The 20,146-nt window shown below is 37.8% G+C and overlaps 1 protein-coding gene across 5 annotated transcripts in view; it reads right to left on the reverse strand.

Annotated features, from left to right (window-relative positions):
- Ge-1 (Enhancer of mRNA-decapping protein 4 homolog Ge-1) overlaps window positions 1–20,146 on the reverse strand; it is a 128,957-nt gene extending 108,811 nt beyond the window's left edge. For 3 of the 5 annotated variants that reach the window (XM_081757540.1, XM_081757543.1, XM_081757533.1), the window contains exons 1-3: window positions 19,903–19,921; window positions 16,045–16,116; window positions 6,005–6,210 (exon numbers count right to left, since the gene is read on the reverse strand). In XM_081757540.1, the coding sequence (XP_081613666.1) occupies window positions 6,005–6,210; window positions 16,045–16,116; window positions 19,903–19,904 (280 nt within the window). In that variant the 5' untranslated portion in view covers window positions 19,905–19,921. The other 2 variants (XM_081757538.1, XM_081757536.1) reach the window with 2 other exon arrangements.

Consider the following 20,146-nt stretch of genomic DNA (forward strand, 5'->3'; position numbering starts at 1 on the left):
GGGCAATGATGCCATATCCAAGTCCGCCCATTCACATATAAAGTTATTGCGGCGTGGTTTGAAGAATCGGGATGAAAGCTGAACGCTTCCACTGACCTGCCCAATCCTTGACCCTGAACATAAACATCTGTGGTCCGTTTTAGACATGAATCCGGCGCAGATTTCCATCTCTATCATTTCTCACGGAATTGAGTGATGCATTGCACGTGGAATGATGTAGTAATTATTCCACTTGCTACAATTCACGACCTCTATGAAGCCACTCTACGTCGCAAAATACCACATAGTTCTTTATTTTAGTTTTGTAGCTACGGATACTTAGATGTTACGCACCATTAAGCACATAAATAAACGTACACTTAATATTTCTGACTTAGTATACATTACAAGTATTTTGCATATACAGAACAGTTAGGTTACATATGTCCTTATCTTACGTTGATCCAATGCGTTATATCTTCTGTATTTAGTATAAACAAGTACCTAGTTACACTATCATCTCCATAGTGATCAGAATCAATACATTCGTTGTCGTAACAAGTAAATAACAGCAATCCATCTAAAAACTTGGAATAAACAACAGATAAATCAGTATTAACCAGAATAAATCTGGATACATTTTCTTTTCTCTTCCTGGCTTATGCGTTATTAAACACATTTTCGCCCTACGGACGGATATGCACGAACATTGTACAAACATTATCATTGGACGCATCAAGAGCTATTCTAAGGCGTAAGATGGTTCAATGCCAAACTCATCTGAGGAGCACTTTTTTTTTTTTTTTTTTTTTTTAGATGTTTTCCTTATTCTGAAAACCATATACATACATATATATATATTGTAAGGATCCCCATATCACAACACAAGCACATGTTCATAACGACACGTGCTGATATTTACAAACAAGCAGATGATACACTAAAGAGGAAGACACGAAGGAAACTGAAGGGAGACGGACCACACGAAGGAAACCGAAAAAAGACGAGACACCCGAATAGGACACACAAGAGGGACCACGAAGGAACCAAGCAACAGTTGACCGCTGATCGTAAACCTATCCTAATAACCCTGGAGACTGCTACGAAGTGAAGGGGTTTTCCTAACCACAACTAAACCCTGGAGACTGCTATGGAGTAAAGGGGTTTTCCTTTAATAATACCATACCTCAAGAAGGCTGCTATGAAGCAAAAGGATTCCCAACACAAGACGATATAACCTTCAAATTTGGTCATAATAAAGATTCTGTTATAATAACTTTTGTAGACACAAAAAGTATCATTTTATAATAAAATAGGTGAAGAGCTAAATCTCGGTCCATTATTTGACTCTACCTACAAAACATTTCATATATATATATATATACACAGATGGTGATCAGAAAAATGGAAACACCTGAACGAAATTGCAACTTACCAGATAATTATTGTGTCGGGCCACCTTTCGTCTTTAGAACAGCCTTGATGCGACGTGGGATGGAGGCATAGAGGTCGTGAATGGTACCAAGTGTAATTTTACACCATTCCTCGTGCAGGGCATCGGCCAAGTTCTGTGAGAGAGGATGGAGGTGGAAATCGTCGCCGGAGTCGTGTTTCCAAGACGGACAACAGATGTTCAATTATGTTGAGATCTGGGGATTGGGCGGGCCAGGGAAGGTGTTCAACTTCATCCCGATGTTCCTCATACCACGCTGCAACAACGCCAGCTGTGTGAATGGGTGCATTATCATCCTGGAAGATGGCGTCATTGTCCGGAAACAACATCCGAACCATAGGATGCAAGTGGTCTCCTAAAATTGCGACATAATCGTTGGCAGTGATTCGTCCGCTAAGTGTGACCACAGGACCCAATGAAAACCATGATACTGCGGCCCACAGCATCACCGAGCCGCCGCCATGTTTCACAGTTGGGCGGAGACACTGCAAATCATAAGCTTCTTTGGGCGTTCTCCACACATAAACACGGCCCGTGGTTGGGAATAGGGTAAAGGATGACTCATCCGACCATATCACACGTTTCCAGTCCTCAACGGTCCAAGTTGCATGGTCGCGGCACCATTTGCGGCGTGCGAAAGCGTTATGGTCCCTGATGAGCGGTTTGGCCCGTGCAACACGACCCCGTAAGTTCATGTCATGTAATTCGCGGCGGACTGTGATTGTCGAAACAGGGTAGGGGAGGTGCCGATTGAGTTCCTCCGTCATTTGCTCCGCAGTGGCACGACGGTTCTGCGTGACAATGCGCTTTAATACCCGGCGTGACCTGTCACTCATTATTTTCTTCCGCCCACTGTTCCGCTTCCCCGATGTGGTTTTCCCGTGTGTTGTGTAGGCCGTCATCACCTTTGACACTGTCCCACGCGACACACCTAACACAGTAGCCACTGCCGTCACACTCACTCCACATAACCGCGCACCAACAATTTGCCCTCTTTACACTACCTCCGTCTCCCATTTTACACTACCTCCGTCTGCTGCAGCCACTGGACACTGCTGTTCCACTGTGCCTGACGTAGTATGGAGACCGACCTAACACACCACCACCAGCGGTCCGGCGCTACGGGCGCCACGACACCACTGCCAACCCATACATCTGACGTGTTGCCAACCACAGGTGTTTCCATTTTTCTGATCACCATCTGTATATATATGAAAGTGACTATGTTTGTGACTTCGTATCTCTTGAACCACCCGATCGATCTCGGATCAAATTTTCATGAGGTTCAGGCCTGGGAAGGTTTTTATTATTTCATTTTTGACGGTACAACTTAGGGGAGAGGAAGGGATAGATACTTTAAAATTATCGAAAATCACCGATATTAGAGCAGAATCCTTAGTTTCGGGGTCGATGAGATGAAGAGTGACACTTCCGATGCTCTTTAAATCCAAATTCAGCCCCGCAACTTAGGGGTACAGGGAATTTATAAAAATGATCGAAAATGACAGATATTGCTGTCGAATCCATAGTTTTCGGGGTCGCTGAGATGCATAGTGACACTTCAGATGCCGTTTAAATCCAAATTCACCCCTTTATGTCCAAAATAAAACGTATTCTCACCGTGTGAAGAACGGGTGTTCTATTAGTATATAGATGATACAAAAAACCGTAATCCAATAGAGGAAAAGTTAGAAAAAAAAATATCCAAAGGGATTCAAACCAGTTCTTAAGCCCCTAAATCCCTAAACACTCAGGAACAAATTAACAAGCATGGTTATCAAAATCCGATTACTGGATTTTGCTTAAGAAGAAGAAGAAGAAGTAGTAGTAGTAGTAGTTGTTATAATAATAATAATAATAATAATAATAATTTTCTGCATTTGCCAAGGCAATATTTTATTCAGAAAGTAACACTGCATAAACCAGGAGCCGAATACTTAAAACAGCAAACTGTGATCTGTGTTCGGAAGTTTATTACTCTTTCCCATCAATATGCTGTTGTTGCCAAACTTCATATTTTACGGAAGTTAGAAAAATTCACGCATACATTCTTTTCGTATCAGGCTACGTCTGATGCCAACATGTTACCATTAAGAAAGGTACACAGTACTTCTGCTGAAAAGTATTCGAACATTACTTGCTTGCAATAGATTATCAATTACTAAAAACAGTTCGAATATTAAGTATGAAATTGATTGTATTTTAACAGCACTCACACATAGTAACATTTTATTGTTACAGCAGTAATACGAATGTAGATTCGAAAGAAAAAAAATCTCTTTTTGTAAAATATTAAAGAAACTACTATGTAAAACTTCTCTTATTATCACTCCCAGTGCTCGTGGTAAGCATGACATTTATATTGGAACACAGGAAATGCGAAGTGAAAATGCAAAATTAAATACCACAAAATAGGTATATATATATACTTAAAAGTTGCACTGTAAGGCTTTTGCCAAACGCTTCATCGGAAATAAACAAGAAGGAAAGACTAAAAAGAAAAGTAGCCGTGGAGTGTCCAGGTGGGCAGCATCAAGACGTGAATTTCATGATGGCGTCATTTGTAAACCAGAAATATTTTTGTTCTTTAATTTTTCTTTCTTCCTACGTCCTCCTTTCTTATATATGTGATGAACCATTTAAGAAAAAGACTATATATATTCTTTTAATCCCATGATACAGTTTTCACCACTTTATGGTTAAAAAAAACCCTCCAGAGTTACAAGTTTTCGAAATCGCAAAAAAATTACTTCCGATCTAAGTAATTCCAAAATACATGTCCATTGTAGACTCTCATAACTTCCTCTACCCAAACATATGACTCAGATCATGGAATTTCCTGATAACGCGGAAAAGATTCCTGGTAACTCTTGGAAGTAAACGGGGTGTGAATGGGCATATATGAGACCACCAATTACCAAGAAACGACAACTTGCGGGATGGCTATGTGTCATAGTGAAATATACTCGATGTAAGTGGTTCCATACTACCTTCACAGTGCATGTACCTGTTTCAAATGATTACTAATAATTTGGCTTACCTACCATTATCCTTACCGAAAATTTTCAAACTGGCACTGGCAAATTCGTTCAAAGATTCCGGTCATCATGAGAAGCGTGGCAGCTGCCATATAGACGTTGCTTCAAAATGCAAGTCACAAATAGGAGCAATAAACAATACTGAAAGACCGGTTAAGGAAGGCTGGTATTTGACATAGTTGTATATGCTGTAAACAAAACGCAGGGGAGGGTTGTTTGCTAATCACAACCAATCGGGCTGTTTGTACGTAACCAAGGTCACTGATGCGCTGTTGCTCGTAACTGAATGTTGAATCTTATATATTCCAAATACCTATTATTTTTGTAATTTGGAAATCACTATTCATTCCTGTCATATTATTATGATTATAGAACTACGACCGGCACTGCTGTATCTGTTATTGAGAAGCCTGGACCCTTTGACGTCCACTCCGATTCATCGTGTGTTCCGTTCAACTATCATGAAGCCAGCTTTCTTTAATCGCACAAGAATGTGTCTTCCTTCCGCCCAAAATCTGAGCTATACGAAGGGAGAAGCGAGCGATCTGAAAAGATGCGGTGGCCAATTATTCATGGGATAAGAGACCATCGATACCTCGCTAATGAATTGTCGTTCATTAGTGATCAATGGTCCCATTGATCGCTAATGAATTATCTTTCATTAGTGATCAATGGTCCCATTGATGCTCATTTACGCGAACGGTTATTTCTCACAATTGCCAGGAATCTTTTTCATCTTACAAAAAAATATCATGCGTCACTACTGCATGATCCTGAAGCGTTTTTTTTTTTTTTTTTTAGATAAAATAAGTTACGAGTCTTCAATGGGCACATACGCAATATTCTGCAAGTTCATTTTGTCATGATTTCTCAAGATTGTAACTCCTCAACTACTCTTGAAGGACATGGGCATACAGGGACTTTTTGTCTTGCTTTCATTTCTAAAATTACCTCTCGAAATTTATCGCCATTGTTCCAAAACACCGGCAAATTTCATTTAATGGGATCATCCAGATAACAGGGAGAACATACATAGTCCGAATGGGCTCCTATAAAGTGGAATGCATTGTACTTCTAGTACTGCTTCGTGGCTAAGCGGTTAGCGTATGTGTCTTTACCCAGGTTTGATTCGCGGCGGGAGCTCATGTGGTTTGGATTCCGTGTTAAGCTGTAGGTCTACGTCTCGTAACTCCGCTGCTAAACGAGACGCTAAACTCACATTCAAACCAAAAACTTCTACTTCTAGTATTGCTATTCTAAAGTAATCTTAGATCCATATTATTCAAATTATAATACAGAATGACCATGGGTAGGAGGAGCAAGCATGTGATTTTCATTACAGCATAGAGATCACATCAGTGGAATTTTGACAATACAAACAAGCACAAGACATTTATGTTACACATACCGTGCAAATTATTAAAGAAGAGCTACAGATCGAGAAAAATAGTATATATCCCTTGCTTAATCAGAGTAAAGTAGAAGTTTAACATCGTAACTTCTACTTTACTGTGTACTTACTACGAATACTTACATTTTAAACCATACGCAAGGTATTTGCCTCCAATATGTACAGCAACAAGTTGTCCTAAGTAAAATCTGTGTTCCCAACTGAAATCAACAATATTTTTCAATTTAACTTTCGAGCTTCCATTAGTATGTTTACCCAGTCTTGGTACTATTGTTACATCTGTACAATGAACTTCATAGCTACTGCTATCATCTGCATCTGCGAAATGACTGAAAAAAAAAATGTTAGAATACATTCCACTATACATCAATACCGGTCATTCAATGAAATTAGTAAGACTGAGAGGGGATAAAATCATCGGACAGCTAAAATTATTTAGTATAAAATACAATTAGTTATCCCTTGCTTTATATTTTTATTTACTATTATTATTATTGATTATTATTTATTAATTTATTTACCCTTTCTTAATACATATGTCTGACAAAAACCTCAATACTGGCTAAAAATTAGGAGGGAAAATATCTGAGAACAAATGTCGTTAATAAACCCATAATCTTTTTCTTCAACATTACCCTTAGTACTTTATACTTTGTGCTACTTTGTCAATCTTGTTTAATAAAGAATGGTAATTAAAGATTCATTTAGGAGACTGAGTTGACTAAGTCATGTAAACTTAATTGATAAGACAATGTGTTTCTTTTCGGTGACCCGTAATTTGTATTCTGTGTTTTCTTTCCTCCCAGTATCAATATAGTTGTTATTACACTTATTTTTCGTTCGTTTACTTTCCTATATATATACACACACACACACACTTTTGTGTGTACTGTTATACTTACTGCGTTAGGTTTTATTTAAATTACCTAAATTCACACTTAATTATGACTCTTTCAAAATCAAGTAAATTTCTTGTAAGTTCGATGCTGAGAAGAATTGTTGGTATCTCATTATCCTCTGCGTTAGACTTATGAACAAAACCTACAGGAAATAAACACATTCCGCATTCAACTTTGAAGGTCTCATTATACGTGCAGAAACGAACGCAGAAAGGAGGAAAAAACGTGTACCTATGTTACTATCGTGTCATAATGAACGACGTTGTTAGTTCGAAGTCCTAGTTCAGGAGTTAAGTATAATTAATCTACGTGTTATCAGGACGGAAGAAAATACTGCAGAATTTATAAGTAACAGTTGAAATATATTATTTTCTGCTTCTTGCAATTTGGAATCCACTCCCAATATAGACCTGCCCTCATGTATCCTGATCGCTAACCTGCTACGCATGTCTGAAATCTTATAGAACGACTTCGTCTGTCCGTTGACAGGCACCTGAGCAAAAACGGTAAGAAATTTCCAGAAGCGGTTTCTTGTAATCGATTCAGCGTCCACAGAGTAGCTTCTATCTCCTTCGTTAACACCCTATTCAATATTTCAAATTAGCCATTTCCAGTTTCAAACGTTTATTATCATAAAGATAGCGAGACACTTTTTTTTTTTTTTTAACGATTTAGCGTCAAGACAACATATTACGACTATCCACAACACTATTAAATCCCGAAATGATTCAAATTTACTATTACTTCCGGTTTCAATACTGATTTCCGTGTAGCAAAAACAGTAAATGCTATCAAAATACTATTTTCTGCAATAGATTCAGCGTTTCAAGAATAGGTTCGATCTCCGTTGAAGCTCTACTCAATTTGGATGTGGCTAAAACTAGCAATTTCCGGTTTCAACGTTTATCGCCACAGAAAAGATCATAGATAGCAAAAAGCGTTTTCTTCCAAACGGTTCAGGGTCTCAAGACAACACCATGACTATTCATAACACACTATCAAAACCAGAAGTTGGAGTGAAAAGTGCTAAAGGCTAGTATATAGATATTGTAAACAAAAGAAGAACGTAATTAGGTTTAGAAAATAAAAAGGGTAACTAGATGATTGTTTATATGTATATTTAGTTGATGACTGAAATGAGCCAGATGTGGCTGAAGTTGTTTGTATGTTCAAAAGGTATTATAGCCTAGTGTGGCTATTGATATATTTCAAGTGTATTGTATAGCCAGGTGTGGCTTACATTACTGGAATGGTTTTCAGAATACATGAAGATTCCTGTTTAGTGGATGTAGTGGTATAACTGAAGTAAAGATAGATCGGAAGAGAATCTGATATAGTGATTCATTTGTAAAGCCTATTAGTTTAAGAAGTTAATGAATGTAAATACCTTTGCACTAAATAATATTTAAAACAACCTAACAAATGGCGCAGTCGAACGACAAAGAATCTACGGCTAAAGATATGTTACAGCAAATGAAAAGTCGAAGTCAAAAAGAGCTTTATGTATGGTTGCTGAACGAGTTCAGGAAACGGGACCTAATAATTTGTCAATTACAGGCAGAAATTAAGGAATTGAAAGCTAATCAAAATCAACTTAGCTACACATTGAGGGGCCTAGGTAAGCCAAGAGGGTTGAATCAACGAACTAAAGATTCGTCGTCATTTCGCTCTCCGAGTCAGACAAACGAAGGTCCAATTAGGTGCAAAAGATGTAGGAAATCGCATATAACAGGACAGTGTCCAGCTTATGGAAAGCGTTGTTTCAGCTGCACTGGGTTACACCATTTTGCAAGAGCTTGCATATTAAGATCTCGACGGACAGAAAAGAAATATTTGAAAGTGGAAGACTTCCTAGAAAGTAACAGCAAGTCAAGAAGTGAAAATACTAAAATAGCTGATGTTAGAACAGAAGGTTTAGAATTAAAAAGAGTGGATGACGCTAATCAGGTTTTAAATATAGGGACAATGTTTCTACAATCGGCTGAAGACAGTCAAGAATGTAGTCAAACAAGAGAAAATGGTTCACCATATTCAAACATAGCAGCAGACCATGCCGTAGGAAGGTTTATTAGTGCAGAAAATGGAGGAGTCAGTAGCAGAAACTTAAATAAGGCTGACAGATTTAGAATATATAGACAAAGGGAAGGAGGACAAAAAGCTCAAAATACCAGACAGTGTAAACCAAACGAGAAGAAAGAGGTGGAAAGCTTGAACCCAAAGCAGGAAGTGTTACAGTGTATGTTTATGGAGTTCATGTCTAGAGATCAGAAAATGCAGGAAATGATAGACAATGTTACTGAAATTGAACAGAGATTGAGAAGCCTAGAGAAGAAGAGAAAGAAAAAGGACAGTTAAAATAAAATAAAAATATTACTTTAGTTAGCGAGAAGCTTTTCATTCAAACGGTTTAACGCCTCAAGAAAACATAACATGACTAACAACAACTCAACCAAAACCGGAAGTGGTTAAATTTACTATTACTTTTGGTTTTAATACTTATTTCCGTAAAGCGAAAACGTTAAAAGATATCAGGAAGCAGATTTTCGCAGTCGATTCAGCATCCCAAGAGTAGTTTCCATCTCCTCTGCTGAAGCAATATTCAAACCAGAAGTGGCTAAAAATTAACTATTTTCGGTTTCAACGTTTATCGCTATAGAAAGAAAGCGGTAACATATAGTGAAAAGTGGTTTTTTAGAAAGCGATTTACCATATCAAGACAACGTATCGTGACTATCCACAACACATTACCAAAACAGGAAGTGGTTCAAATTTACAATTACATCCAGTTTCAATATTGATTTCTATGGAGCAAAAAGGCAAGATATATTGAGGAGCTGTTTTTTGCAATCGCTTCAGTTTTTCAAGAATAGGTCCCATCGCCTCCATCAAGCCTCTACTCAAACCGGAAATAGTTGAAATAAATTGTTTTTAGTTCCAACCTTTGTTGCCATAGTTGGGCAACTGCTATAAAAACAATAAGGGATAGCGAGTAACTGCTTTTTGATAATGGATCAACGTCCAAGGAAAAGGTTATTACTACTACTTCAAGTGTATGTATTGAATTCGCACAGTTTGTTAGTCTGTTTCATACTGTGAAACGAAACTCATGTTTTTTAAGTTTAATGTTCCACATTATATACCCAAGTTAAAAAAGACTGTGATGATGCGATATACGATTCTTAGAAATAGATGTAATCATGTCATAGTTAATGCAAAATTAAAGTTTTCCTACACCCTGATTAAGAATAAGAATTCCTCCCATCTTTAAAGAAATTTGAAGTTACTTGACATTTGTAGGGATGAAGGAGGTCAGCCTGATTTAGCTGCGCCTTTCTCTACCGATTATTTCAATAATTGTTTCTGCAGAGTTGATATTTCCAACTCACAGATGAATACAACGTTTCATAATACTGCACGAAACCCTAGTATGGAAGTTTTTTTCTTTCACTTGTATTACTTCACAAAATATAATGAAAGCGATCAAGAAATTTAAATCCACTACTATTACTGTAAATGAGATAAGCATAGGTTTGATCAAGAAAATATTACCTTTTGTTCTCTCTCCAATTACTAATTAAGTTAATCTCTCTTTTACCACTGGCACCTTCACAGCCTTGTGGAAAACAACATGAGTTCTGCCTCTCCTTAAGATTAAGTATGTCTGGTCCGCGGAACATTTAGGAACTATTTCTGCATTACTTGCCCTATCTAAAGCTCCTGAAAACGTTGTGACCAAATACGTGAGCACCTTTGAAGTTATAATCGTTTAGACACCTTTCAAGCTGTATTTCGAAAACTTTGCAGTACTTCTATAGCCCTTACCAGTATTACTGATGACACGCTCTGCTTTAGACAAAGGGAAAATAATATACTTGCCATACCGGATTACAGCCAAGCATTCCAGTCAGTAAACCACGACATTTTGATGCGGAAACTTGTGCAAAAATTTAGCTTCATCATTTCAGCTACTCAGTGGATCCCAAATTATTTGTGACCGAAAGAAAATGTGGTAGTAGTTAACTTAGTTTATGGACATCGAAACTCCCTTGTGAGATCCCTCAAGGTAGTATTTTTGGTCTGCTTATCTTTTGCCTTTATGTTAACGACGTAATCTATAAAATATTCTAGGTATCAAATGTACGCGGACTATGTTCAATTGTATCTATTTTCTTTATCAAGGCAAATAGATACATGAATAACGAAGATTTGAGTAATTTGGCTAAATTGTCAGTAGATAATTGTTTCAATGTAACGTAACTTTAGATGGCGTAGACATTCCCTTCTCATCCTTTTGAAAAACCTTGGCATTATCTTTAACAAGGTCTGATCAAATTAGCACATCGTGCAAGAGACTACTGGAGTTCTTCATTCCTCAGTAAATTAAAGAAGTTTTACCAGCACAGTTGACAAAAATTTGTCCAATCTCTAGTAGTACCACATGTAGAGTACTGTGACACAGCCTTAACTGACACTGATGTACAATTACAAAACCGTGTGCAGAGGATTCAAAATGCCTGCGTGCATTTTATTTTTAACTTACAATTCTCTGACGATGTGACGTCATTCTTTGAAAAGCTACACTGGCTGAAAATCCAACTATTGCATAAAATTGCACTCACTGGTACTGCTCTATAAAATACTTTTTTTTTTTTCAGAACCTTATAACCTAAAACGCCTTAATTTATAAAGTCATTTCCATGAAAGAGAGAGACAATCATATATTAATGGCCAACTTGCTATTTCCCTCCATAGATATACTGTTCCTGAAAATCATATATAATTTCAACGTGATGCAATTACAATGCTTTGCCAACCTCGATACGTCAAGCTCTGTAGCATCTTTTAAAAGAGTAGTTTATAATTAATTGTTATCGAAACATGACTGAACATACAGAAGGCGGAGAAGCCAGTAGAGCAATTCGTCAATTAGTTGTAAGAGCAAAAGGATATATGAAGTGCGTATACTAATACGTATGTATATATTATATATTATGCTAATATATATATTATAGTATAACAATATATGTGCGTGTGAGAGAGAGTAATTGAACCTTTATTACTTTAAAACATTTATAATTATTTTGTATTTTTACTTTCTAATTTTTCTTATTGTGAAACTTATCTTAAAATGTATATTAAGTTTAGGTGGTATAAGGTTTCTTATAGCCTTAACACTGACATGTAAAACAATTCGAAATAAATAAATATCCTAACGAAATTTATATGAAACCACAGCGAAAACACTCCCTCAAACAGAAAGTAAATCAGCAAAATTGGTACATCAAAGTTATGCGTGGTCACACACACAATTATGGAATGAACACTCTAAATGGATTAGGAGTTTCATGGTCTAGCTTCAAAGACTATTGTTAGATCCTCATGAAATTTATATGGAATTGCTGAGCAGTTCTCTTTCAAACAAACAAAAAGATCAAAATCGGTGCACCTATGCTGGAAGTTATGAGATGAACATACGCAAAATAAAGTAGGTTAACTACAGTTTTCAACATTGCACCTGTTAACGTGTAGTCTAGCTCCGAAGACTATCATTACATCCTGATGAAATTTATGTGAAACCACCGAGAAAGTATGTTTAAAAAAAAATCAAAATCGGTGCTTATGTTGAAGTTATGCGTGAACATAAAAACAACATATATAAACGGGTCGAATTGAGAACCCTTTTTTGAAGCCGTTTAAAATACAGGGTGGGCCACAAGTCCCTTACCACCGCTTGTAAAATCCGTGTACGTGGAAAATAGTGAACAACAACCATGTAGTAACATAATAGGCCGAGAGGGAAGTCGGATTGTGATGGTGATCAAGATGGCGGGCATCTTGAAAGCCGCCATCTTGAATTCACGTCAAGATTTTTAAATAAAAGCATGGTCATGCGGCATATCATTTTAGGCTAAAATTTAAAGACAAACAAAATGGTGAAATCGGTTTGTTGATATCTTAATTTGTTCAAAAGTTACAGGCATTTCAAACTGCTAATTTTACCGTACTGTTTCTGTTGCTGCAGGTGAATAATTATGCCGCTAACGACAGCAGAGAGGAAGGAGTTGATCAGGGCATGGGAGGAAGGAGTGCAAGGACTGTAGCAGCTGAATTCAATGCCAGACACCCAGATCGACATCCTGCGTCCCATGTTACTGTCGCCCAACTCTTCCAGAAGTTTATGGATACTGGTTCCATAGGATAAACCCAGGTGTGGAAAACACGACCGAAACAGATGAAGCCACATCAGTAGCAGTATTGGCATCATTTGCTACATCACCACACCGCAGTACCCATTGTCTGTCCATGGAATGTGGTATCAGCCGTACGTCCATCAGACGTATCTTACAGAAAAGCAAGTGGCATCCGTACAAATTGCAACTTCAACATCATCTACCTGAAGATGACCCTGATCGTCGTGTGGAATTTTGCAACTGGGCCCTTGCACAATTGCAAACGGATCCCACATTCCACACACAAATTTTATTTTCCGAAGAGGCCAATTTTTATGTCACTGGAGAAGTGAATACGCAAAACTGTCATTGTTGGTCCCCGACAAATCCTCAGTGGGTTGACCCTTGCAAAATGGAAGGTACAGGCAAATTAATGGTGTGGTGTGGTCTATGGGGCACCAAATTAATTGGTCCATTCATCATTCCTGGTACCCTCACTACTGAATGGTATTTGAATATGTTGCGGGATCTCATCCTCCCTTCCATATTGTCCGAGGACGGCACATTTCCACTCTTTTTCCAGCAGGATGTTGCCCCTCCGCATTACAGATTACAGGTCCGTGCCTAACTGGATGAACAATTTCCTGGACGTTGGATTGGGCGCCGTGGTCCCATTGAATGGCCAGCACGATCACCACATCTCACGGCCTTAGATTTTTATCTGTGGGGTCATCTGAAGGCAAAGATATACGCCGCAAAGATCCGGGATCTTGAACACCTGGAAGACCGCATATTGGCAGCCTGACTAGATATTTCACCAGAAACTCTTGAGGGTCATGGACAATTGAGTTGAACGACTTACATTGTGCATCATTCGGGATGGGGGCCACGTAGAGCACGTGCTCCGCCATACATGACAGATAAAATTAGCAATTTGAAATGCCTGTAACGTTTGAACAAATTAAGATATCAACAAACCGATTTCACCATTTTGTTTGTCTTTAAATTCTAATCTAAAATGATATGCCGCATGACCGTGTTCCCATTTAAAAATCTTGACGTGAATTCTAGATAGCGGCCATCAAAATGTCCATCTTGGTCTCCACCACAAGCCGACTTCCCCTCGGCCTACTATGTTACTACATGATTGTTGTTCACTATTTTCCACGTACACGGATTTTACAAGGGGTGGTAAGGGACTTATGGCCCACCCTGTAGCACAGCATCAGCCGATAACAGTGAATTCAAGATGGCTCATTCGTTACATCATACAGGCTGGGAATGTGACTGATATGGAACGCACAGGCCGCCAAATGCATGCAAAGACTAACAGTATTCAATTAGCATAACGCTTTAAGTTTGAGGATCCATAAACAATGCACCAAGTACAACTTCGAGCGTATTTGGCTACGACAGAATCATGGGTAACTTATTTGATAAGGGAGGAATGAGAACCCCAAGAAAACTCACGCACTCGATCTCTGTGCACCAAAGGTCACTTGGAGGGAGGTGGGATCGAACCAGGGACCTCACGCACCAGATGCGAAGGCTTTACCACTTGGCACTACGGTCCATCTGTTACCCCCCCCCAAAAAAAAAGTCTACAATCAAGCTTATCTGAACTACTACTTGTACTAATTTGCACAATCTGACGACACTACTCTCTTTCAATTAACTCCTTCATTAACTGCATTTTGTACGAATACCTGTTGGTTTTCATTGTCTAGTGAATGCCATTTTTGCTGCCTTCAGCGATTTTCGGGAAACTCCTAAACTGTCTTCCTTGGATGTCCCCAATCAAGTTAATCTTCCAGAGTTGAGTTGATTTTAGTTAGCGTCCCGTTCAGCAGCGAGGCTATATGAGACGTGGACCTACTGATTAACGTGGAATCCGAACCACATGGTTAATCTTCCAGAGACCTTTCTTGTTGCGATATGGTTTACTAGACTCGTGGTAACGCTTTTTTCTGGATCATGCTTTTTGTCGGATGCGTTGTGCTACCTGAGTAGTGTTAGGTAACTTGTAGTCAAGAGACGAAGGAACTTACAACAGTTTTAGGACAATACGTGTGTAATCTTACGAGTTCTGTCTATGCCTTTGTACTGAGAGTGGAATAATAAGTAGCTACATCTCGACAATCTGGTCCTGTGGTATCCCTCACCCTCACTCGCTACATTACTTGCCCATTTGCTAACACTAAAGTTAGAGCAATGAATTCGAAAAAAAAAAATGAAATGAAATCTTTGAGTTTTACGTACCACGCTTATGCCGGTTAGGCTAAAGGAGACGGTGATGATGAGTGATGAATGAAATGGTGGAATGAACAAAGTGGGAGGAAACTGGAGAACCCCGAGAAAACCCACGCACACGGTGTTTGTCCACCACAAAGTTCACTTGGCGGGGGCTGGGATCGAACCCGGGACCCCAAGCACCAGAGGTGAACGCTCTACCACTGAGCCATCGTGGCCCCAGCAATGAATTCGAATTATGAGTAAATTACACGAAAAAGTTCTACCAGCAAAGATAATTCCATTACTTTCATCTACACAGGCTTCTGTAAAAATAATCGAATGCCTTATCTTATGCAGTCAATTTATATGACTAATAAAAGTTTGCAGCTGGGACTGATCTTAAATTTAACATGTGGTACGTTGTCCAACGCTATTTCACATCTATGTGGATAGAGGTTTTCATGGGTCCTATAATAAATAAAACGGTAATAAACCCAATGACCAGTCACATTATTAATTTTTACTTCGATTTATAAGAACATCACTAAGAGACAAACATACAGGACAAGTATCTCCGTACCTTATATGTAAACTTTCGATTCACGGGTATTATTACCCTTCGTTCAAACTACATCATTTGGGACTGTATGAAGCTTAGTTGTTTAGCAATGAAGTACATTTTTACATTTTTGAATGAAAGCACATGTTTCTTATCTTTTAAAGTGATTGCTACAAACGTCTTCTGTGTATACAATGTGAGCACTGAACTTCTCATGCGTTTTACAAAATTGCTTTAAAAAAAAAAAAAATCTCAATCTTAATTAACCTATTATAGCAGTTGTATCACTAAACTCCAACTTACAGTGTTTGGGAATGTCGCAGCGGCTTTGTATTTTTTCCCACAGACTGCATCTTCTGGTACGTAGCTTTCCACCTGCAAATACATCAAGATTAAATACATAGACAATTTGAACAAATACTCTCTCGTTCTATTTGTATTATGATCTTAATGCCTATGGTATTAAGATAAAGCATCAGAAAACAAAATCCATTCCCACTTTAATTTTAATCTGGCTGATTATGAAAAATACTCTCTCGTTTATGCAGGAACTCTAAATAGTCAAAGTTCGCCTCTGCATATCGAAGTTCCATTTTTGACCTCAAAATAACCATCACCCTCTTTTGAGCGCCATCTGTCTGTTTCGGGGAAACCGGAATTTATTGCTCAATTACGTAACAATCCAGAACTTCTATTTCATATTTTCCAAGAATGTATTGCACTATTAGTGAAAATTGGTTGTTTGAGTAAGAGTTTAACGTGCCTTCCAGCATCAAGGCTACATGAGAAGTGCACCTACAGCTTAACATGGGGCTCGAACCACGAGACCCCAAACGTAATCGAGCCCGGGTCTCCCGTGTTTATGGTGGGTATCATATAGCCACAAGGAAGCTCTGTTGATGAAAAGGATAGAACCTCGAAGATTTTAAAGTATAAGGGTAACTGTTTATTTGTTACGAGCTATTTAAATATTTAAAGGGATAAATCACCACTCAGCCACCAAAAGTGGTGTGCTCTGAAATTAATAATTCGCAATATACATATTTTTTAAATTTTATTTTCTTTACTTACTTATTGTGTGCCATAAACAGGGGATAAAGGACTTTAGGAAATGCGGATCATAAAAAGGAGAGGCGTCTTTCTATTCCTTCTTTAAAGAATTGCTCTTTCTCAACGTTGCTCGAGCTGGAGACATTCAACATAAACCTCTAATTAAAAAGAAACACTTTTTTCAAAAACGAAAAAAGAAATGAAAACTAAACTCCCAAGAAAAAGGAAAAAAACAGACTTCTCAAAAAGTGAAATGGGAAAATCGTCAAGTTGGAGCCGAAAATTAAGAGTGGCATTCAATATATAAATTTACTAAAGATAAGGAATCTCCCTTCTGAGAAAAACATTTCCCGAATACATTGCCAACATTTCCATCACGTCTGCTACAAATTAACTATACCACGGAATTTATATTTCTCTGAGTGAAAATGAATTAACCATTGAGTTTGATAAGGACATATTAAGTAAGTTTTCTGGGATCCTCCAGAGTCATTTTATACTACTTTTATGCTATGACGTATGCAATCATTTATCTATTTTTCTCAATGTATACTACACGATTTCCTTCTGAATACGAGGTGTGATTGTTAAGTTTCAGAACTGGGCCTGTAATTTCAAAATGCGGTATTGAAAGAATATTGTACTGTATTCCCTACAAAGCACTCGTCACTTTCTGACTAAATACCGACTTCTCAACGCTGATTCTACTTCTGGAAGCATTCCTGGAATTCTGTCTCGTAAAGCCTGATGAACATTCTAAGTATTTGCCTGGATATCTCAATGGAATCGCAATGTTTACCACTCAGAGAAGATTAAAAATCTCCATTAGTTGAGGTTGAAATCGGGTGAACGAGAAGTGCGTAAAATATATGCTCCCCGAACTTCCAAATTTATCTATTTAAATAATATTAGAAGAAAAACAACTTTTCTCGTTAACTACTTAAAATTTTAATTTAAAGTTTTACAACTAACTCCATTCTCAGTCTCATTTCCATGAAAACTACTTATGACTGAAAGTGCCAATTTGAAATAAAAATCCCAATTTTACCCAATTAATTATTTAAATTTAATGTCTATTCGTGTTTCCCATTTTGACTTTGATGACAACATGTATATTGTAGCTAAACAATCGCAGTGCAAAATATCTATTATGTACCATTACCGAATTAATTTAAACTAAGGCCTACCAAATTGTACTAATATTTATCTAGCTTATCTAGCAGGATGGTGCCCCTCCGCATTACGGATTACAGGTCCGTACCTATCTGGATGAACAATTTCCTAAACGTTGGATTGGGCGCCGTGGTCCCATTGTATGGCCAGCACGATCACCACATCTCACGCCCTTGGATTTTTATCTGTGGGGTCATCTGAAGGCAAACGTATACGCCGGAAAAATCCGGGATCTTGGAACACTTGAAAGAACGCATATGTGCAGCCTGTGTCGATATTTCACCAGAAACTCTTCTGAGGGTCATGGACAATTGGGTTGAACGACTCACCTTGTGCATAACTCGGGATGGGGGCCACGTAGAGTACATTCTCCGCCATGCGTGACAGGTAAAATTAGCAATTTGAAATGCCTAAACCGACTTCACCATTTTGTTTGTCTTTAAATTCTAGCCTAAAACGATATGCCGCATGACCATGTTCCCATTTAAAATCTTGACGTGAAATCAAGATAGCGGCTTTCAAAATGGCCGCCATCTTGGTCTCCATCACAATCAGACTTCCCCCTCGGCCTACTATGTTACTACATGGTTGTTGTTCACTATTTTCCACGAACACGGATTTTACAAGGGGTGGTAAAGGACTTATGGCTCAACCTGTATTTTATGCTTTTAAGCATACGTATTTCCTAAACAAAATTAGAAATGAAAATTATTTTTAAAAAATATAAAGCAAATGCATAAAAATTTCACAACGCCAAATTGTACAGAAAGGGTTATCTGTGCGCGTTGTTCGTTGCAAAGTTTCCTTGTTTGTTGTTAAGGGAACCACCTACTTCTGAAATTTATATCAATAATGTGTTATTATGAAACGCAAGTATGAAAGTAATGAAAACATATTGGGAAATTCATTACCTATAACGTTCTCAGTGACGTTTGGTGATACAAATACATAATACAATACGTAAGGTGTTTTTATGCAATATATAGTGTTCTGCGCTCCCCTCGTTTATGTGTATACCCACTGTCGCTGATGCGGCTGCTCTCTACAAACGCAACTCCGCATGAGCTTCCTGCAACACTCCTGCCCTGATTGGGTTAGTTAGCATTCATGCTTTGTAGTCACCTAGCATAAGTTGCAGTAAGAATGCACTTTAAGCAGAAGCGATTTTTGTCACAGTATTCGGCACTGGTGAAACAGAGTCACTGTTATCTGTACTTAATACGTAACATTAGGTGAGTATAGTTTACGTTAAGTTAGATATCGGCTCCTATAAATGTTCTGCTCAAAGTGAACTTTCGTCCAAGTTGCATATTGTCTTTCGCACGTGTACGTATACTGAAGCCCTCCTAAAATTAATCTCTACCGATTGCAAGTCCACCCCAAAAAATGGTTTGATACAGAGCATAAGAAAAAGTACATATGCAATGAATATATGAATGGATCAGTAAAATAAATCTCCACCAAATTCAATATAGTCAACCTACACTTTGACTGTTGAAGTTAAAGTCTGCCACTATGAAGTGACTCCAATGGACATGACATTTCATCACAACTAGTATCAAATCAATTACTAATTCAGGTGGATGAGAACTACGTAAATTATATGATCTATCATTAATTCAGAGGGCAGATCAGTAAATTATGACACTAACAGTATGACACTAATGTATGTTTTCAAACTCGGGATTTTACGTAATTGAAAGAGCATACTGTTCACAGCCGGCATTAACTTCTTGTCAAGACCACCTCCCACCTGTTGTAACTGGCTTCATCTTTCATTTGAATACTAATGTAATTACAGTTACTAAATAATCGATCACCGTATATAATAAGAACACACAAGAAATGTCAGTCATTTCTTTAAACGCTACTAAATGAATTTATTACTGTTATAAGCAGTCTCAAACACATAGGAATACATAAACTTCAATTACATACATTAACCAAACCGCATTATAATCACAAGACCTACATGCTGTATATTCTCAATCAGATTTCTATGTACTATTCATTAATAAATTTCACAAAAATACAACTCTAACAAATATACTTACTTTTCTAAATGCTATGAGAAAAAAACACGCGGGCCATAAAGACATCTACTTTATGTACCGTATTTCTCTTCTTTTTTTACAGTAATAAAAAGGTAAAATGAATTGTGGTCGCAGCCTTCTAGGTATGT

Source organism: Thermobia domestica, chromosome 1, assembly GCF_964235325.1.
Source record: "Thermobia domestica chromosome 1, izTheDome1.hap1.1, whole genome shotgun sequence".
Taxonomy (NCBI): domain Eukaryota; kingdom Metazoa; phylum Arthropoda; class Insecta; order Zygentoma; family Lepismatidae; genus Thermobia; species Thermobia domestica.